This window comes from Dipodomys ordii, unplaced genomic scaffold (assembly GCF_000151885.1).
Source record: "Dipodomys ordii isolate 6190 unplaced genomic scaffold, Dord_2.0 Scaffold1, whole genome shotgun sequence".
Classification (NCBI taxonomy): domain Eukaryota; kingdom Metazoa; phylum Chordata; class Mammalia; order Rodentia; family Heteromyidae; genus Dipodomys; species Dipodomys ordii.
The window spans coordinates 27,025,211-27,031,210 of record NW_012267217.1 but is presented as its reverse complement, the minus strand read 5'-3'; the positions used below and the strand labels follow the sequence as shown (position 1 = coordinate 27,031,210).

The 6,000-nt window shown below is 37.4% G+C and overlaps 1 protein-coding gene across 1 annotated transcript in view; it reads left to right on the top strand.

Moving 5' to 3' along the window:
* Tpte2 (transmembrane phosphoinositide 3-phosphatase and tensin homolog 2) overlaps positions 1 to 6,000 on the top strand; it is a 137,004-nt gene that overhangs the window by 75,512 nt on the left and 55,492 nt on the right. The window contains exon 15 of the mRNA XM_013011816.1: positions 961 to 1,014. Coding sequence (XP_012867270.1) covers positions 961 to 1,014 — 54 coding nt within the window. The remainder of the gene's footprint in view (positions 1 to 960; positions 1,015 to 6,000) is intronic.

Here is a 6,000-nt window from a genome sequence, read left to right as displayed (position 1 = left end):
ACATAGAGCTCCTCTATGACCCACCAATCCCACTTCTGGGCATTTACCCAGATGACCACAAACAAGGCCATTCTAAAGCTACCAGCACAACTATGTTATCACAGCATTATTTGCCATAGCTAAGATTTGGAACCAACCCACATCCTCCTCAATAGATGAAGGGATTGATTAAATGTGAGATAAATATACATATGTGTATATGTATATTTATATATGTATATATATGTATGTGTTTATATATAAACACATACATACAATGGAATTCTATGCTTCCATCAGAAAGAATGACACTGCCCCATTTGTAAGGAAGTGGAAAGTCTTGGAAAAAATCGTATTAAGTAAGCCAGGCCCAAAAAAACATAGGTCCTAGGGTTTCTCTCATTTGTAATAATTAGTATATGTCTAGGATAATCCTAGCAGATAAGCAGAGTAGCTCAAAAGCTGTTTACATGTGAACATATAAGATGATGCTAAGTGAAATCAACTCCCAAGACATGGACACAGAGGGTTTTCTTTGTTGTTGTTTTTAATCATTTCTTGTTTCTTTTGTGTTTTTTTCTCCCTATGGTTTATCCCTTATTTTCACATATTTGATTTTTGATACCCTGGATATTGTATATATGTTTATCTGAATTAGGTAAAGAAAGGGAACAACAAAATGGTGAGACAAAGGACAAAGGGGGAACTAATGCAGCAGCAACACTCACAAGGCAGTCTGTTGGACGTGATCTGTACAATTGGGGGAGGGAAAGTGGGAAAAAATGAGGAAGGGTACAGCAAGTTGAACAAGAAATATACTCACAGCCTTACTTACTGTAACTCCTCTGTACATCATGTTGGCAATAAATTTTTTTAAAAAGGTGCACAAAATTCTAAGCTAAACTACATCTAATTAGAACTAAATATCAAGTCTAGGAAATCAAGCAATGTCTGATCATATGTTTTGTTTTCTTCTGCTAGTGAAATTTTATCTGACTACAAAATACAACTTGACCAAGAAGATGTCAAAGAAAGGTGAGATCTAAATATGCAAAATATTTTCACCTATGTGTATAGATAGATAAATAGATAGATACACACATATATATGAATGTAAACACATCTATGGAAGTGAAGTCACAAACAAGTATTTTTGTTTTAATATCCAGAGCTACCGTTCTAGCTTAGATGCCTGAAAGAAGAAATGCCATAAGACTGCTACTTATTCCTAATCTGTTGTAGTAGCCAAAAATAAGAGAGTGTGATGCAACTAAAGTAGGCAAGAGAGGAGAGAATTGTGCATGACATCAGCAGGCAGGAAAAGTAGCGCCCTCAGCAGAAATAATGGGGTTAAGAGACCTGACACCTGTCTTTAGCCTCCAGAGCTCTGCCACCATGTGAGGCTGGTACCCAAAATCCAAAGCCAGTATCATGGTCCCAGTCGCAGTCCCAGTCCTCCCCTCCTTCCCCACATCCAAAGCATGGAAAAGATACCTATAAGGTGTGAAAAGAACAGGGTGGAGGAGGAACTTGTGAACGAGGAAATTAGAGAGGGAAAGGATGATGCATACCTACACACTCAAGTTGAATTTCAAAATAAATTTAATCCAAAATGTTGGTGCACATATTAGCCAGTTGCAGTAATAAAAATTCAACTTCAACTTTGATTCTCAAAGCTTTTACAGTAATATTTCAGAGGAGGCTTTATACTGATTATCTTTGCACCATAGGAGATTTAATAATTATAGGTAAAATTGGTATACTACTTCGTAAATAACTACTCAATCTATTGTAAATAACCACTCAATCCCCTTAGAGAACGTAGAGTAATTGTACATGTTCTGGCCAAAAAGAAATTAAGTCTGAGAAATCATTTGTAATCTCTAAATCTTATTTTTAATCCTTCACACTGATAAGAACAAAATGACCTCAGTAATCTCTGACTCGTCTAAGAGATCTTTGATGCCTTTCATCTTACAAAGATTGTATCATCAAAGACTACTGACTGACACATGTACACATGTATGTATAGCATGTAAATTGATACTTAGAACATACAAAGTTTACCTATATGTGCATAGAGAGAGAGGAAGAGACAAGAGTGAGAGAGATTATCACAATTAAATCTTGGAAATAGTCATGGTAAATTAGAGTTCAATATAATGAGTCTAAAATTATTTCTTTAAAATGCTTATACTTAGCCAGGTGCTGGTGGCTCATGCCTGTAATCCTAGCTACTCAGGAGGCTGAGATCTGAGGATTGTGGTTCAAAGCCAGCCCACCAGAAAATGGCAAATGGCACTGTGGCTCAAGTGGTAGAGCCCTAGCTTTGAGCTGAAGAGCTGAGGGACAGCGCCCAGGCCAAATTCAAGCCCTGTGACCAACAAAAAAAAAAGTTTATACTTTAGACTTAAAGAGTTTTATTGTTCAGATAATTTCTACATGTAACAAGTCTCTAATGATATAGTTTGACTTTTGTTGATGAATGATATATAAACCAATAGTTCAGGGTGGATGATGGTGATGAATATGTTGCTTCCAGAAAAAATATGAGTGAAACAGGCTGGTGTTGGAGAGAAGAAGCTATTGATGGATCCTGTAGCCTAGGAAAAGGCGTATATTACTGGGGTGGGCAGGGGGTGGGGAGAAAAACTGTAGAAAGATACTAAATGTATCGAGGTTGTTTTATCACCCACAACTGTGTCAGTGTTGTAGAGAAGGTTTATACAATATTGGGAGTATAGAAAAGGCTGTTAATTATATGTGTTGTTTTTGAATCCTGCCACTTCACTGAAAGTCTTTATCACATCTAAGAGAGTTTTCTTGGTAGAATCTTTGAGGTCTTTTAGATAACTTCTCACTATCTGCATAAGAATAATTAGATTTCTTCTTTATGTTGGCATCCCTTTCATTTCTTTCTCTTCCCTTACTTCTCTGGATAAGATAAGAAGCATTACAGTAAATGAGGGTGGAAATAGAGACACCTCTGCCACATTCCTGACTATAGAGAAAATGGTTTCATTTTTTCCTATTTCATACAATGTTGGCTACAGGCTTTACACTGATAGCCTTTCTTGTGTTGAGATACATTCTTTCTATTCCTAGTTCTTTTAGGCTTCTACCATGAAGTGTGATTGATTTCATTTTTGTCAAAAGTATTTTCTGAGCCAGGTGCTCTTGGCTCATGCCTATAATCCTATCTACTCAAGAAGCCTCCATCAGAAGAAAGTCATGAGATTCTTTTTTTTTAAGACAAAGAAATTCATTGTGTCATATACTGATATAAATATCTATGGGTTCTTTTTTTTTCACTTGAATAATGTGGACATTTTTTTATTGTGAAAATACTGTATAGAGGGGTTACGATTCTTATCTCCAATAAACTACTCAGAAAAAGCCCAAAGTGATGCAGTGGTTCAGTGGTAGCTTTAAGAGAGAGGCTAAGGAACAGAGCCCAAACCCTAAGTTCAAGACCTAGGACTGGCAAACAACCAAACAAAAAAACAACGTATTTTCTGCATCTATTGAGATGATCATGTGTTTTGTGCTTTGCTCTATTATGCCCTATATTATGTTAATTGATTTGCATAAGTTGAGCCATCTTCATTCACATCCTTGGAACTAAACCCAATGTAGTATACTGCAGTGTAAGATATTTTTCTGTTGTTGAATTTAGTTTCTATTATATTTAGAACATATGCACCTACATTCATCAAGGACATTGGCTGAATTTTTTTTCTTGGTTCTTACTTGTTTTTGGTGTCTGTTGGTACTGGCTCTGTGGAATGAGTTTGGTAGCATTCCTTCCCTTTCTACTGTATGGAATTTTGAGAAACATTAAGATTAATTTTTTAATGCTAAGAAAAAATTCCACAATGAATTCATATGGTCCTGGACTGTCTTTCTTGGCAGACCTTATTACAGTTTCAATTTCATTGCTTATGCTAGGTCTGTTTAGCTGATTTAGGTGCTTTGGCTAATTACATCACATCTCCCCAGCTCTGCTTTTTCTTCCTTTTATTATTGAGAGTTTTATGTTTTTTACTTTTGCTCTTGGAGTGATTTATTTGAATTTCCACCTGGTACATTTGATGCTTCATTAAATATCCTTACATATTTTGTAGTTTTGAATTGTTCTTATTGGACACCTTTCTTTTAAGACCCTTTCCTGATGCCTGCCACTTCATTTTGATTCCTTCCTGTTGGATTGAGTACACCTTTGGATTAATGGCTTTGAAGAACATATGTGCATACCTAGTACAGTTTGAGTTGCTGCATGTTGGAGTAGCTATCTTTTGCTTCCAAATATAAACAGAACTTTTTCTGCATACAGTCTTATCAACTCACAGTCTTTTTCCTGTAAACACTCTGCACAGACTGGTTGTAGCTACATAGTGCACTCTTTAACAATAACTAGAAGAGAGATTGGAGGGGCCAGAGCTACCTCCAAGTCTCTCCTGTGTGCCTCCATGAACCTGTCACACATGGCTCTGTATTATCACCCAGTTAGGCAAGTTCACATTTATTATAACACTTCTTCACTTCAAGACTCAATTGGTGTGAGAGATTAGAAGGGCCTTGTAGGGAGGGACTAGAATTCCTGGGGGAGAGAATTCACCTCGTGGGCCAGCTTGGTCCCTCATGCACACCACCTAAGTATGCTAAGCCAGGATAAAGTAGTAGGCAGTAGGCAGTAGGTGAGGAGATGAAGGGAAGATTACAATTGGGAACTTCTCGTATCTCAAGTTAACCGCAGTCATCCATGGGCAGCTTTGGCACTGCCTCTGTTCTCAGTGTCCATTTCACAGTTTTGGGCACAGGCTACGAGTCTTGTCTTGGAGTTTGTTCCACTCAGAGGGGAAGTTTGGTCCCTTCTTGGAAGCCTCAGCAGCATAAGAAACTGCTCTCCAGAGGCTGCATTATATTCAGCTGTAAGATAAAAGAAGACAATACTTTATACAGGCTCTCCTTTTGATTAATGGGAAAAGCCCAATCTTTAGGGTGGTTTTTCTTTGAAATAGGTTTTACTAAAATGCCTTACCTTACTCACTCTAAGTATGTGCTGGATGTCTGACTCAAGAGATGAGGATTAAAAGACAAGAGACCCATGTACTGCCCATGTTCATCCCTGATGGCTCCCATTTCATTACTGTGGGTACAGGTCTGATCAAAGTGTAATGACTTGCCCAAGATTCTGCAATCTGTTCACGAAGGAACTGACATCAGAAAGCAGCTCCCTTCTACCATATGTACACTAGTTGATGACTTCAAGATTAATTCTACCATAGTCAGATTAGGATAGTATGCCCAAAGGAAATATTACTAATTATCCACAACTTGGTGTTTGTTTGAAAGAGAAATGTAACCATTTCAGCTATTAGTAAAAAAAAATATTTTGTTATAAAACCGTTGAAGAATTTCCTTGTAAATTGATATTTATGCTTAAATTGATACTAATAGAGGCCTTTGCTTTTTGGTTAATCTTATAGTATGTGTTGGAGAAACAATATTTGATTGATTTGATTTTTATTCATTTTACAGCAACTACAAGAAAACTGTGACATCATTTGTGACATCTATAGCTTTTAGGTATGTGAGACTCTAGAAACACAAGCAATGAACTATGTGTACGACAGTTAGTATCCAGATTTGTACTTGCAAAGGATCTGAAAAGGTCAAAGCAGAACAAAAATAATTTTCACTGACAAGATTTAGCAAAATACCTTTTTACAATCTATCTTGGAAAATTGCCTTAAGCCAGACATTTAAAGTTGCAAAGAAATGACATTTGTCTCAATCTATATTGTTGGGTCTTCGTCAGTCTTTGGACGGACAGGGTCCGAGGAGGGGTAAGTGCGGCCGCTCGCCTGTTCCCCAGCCTCCAGGAGACAATCAGAGGCAGCAGGGAGTCAAGTCAAGCAGGAGCTCCTTTATTAACAGGGAGCATCCTCTTTTTAAAGCAAAAGACTGCGTGGGAGGGGAGGAAATGGAACCAACCAATCACTGAAAGGCCACACCTTA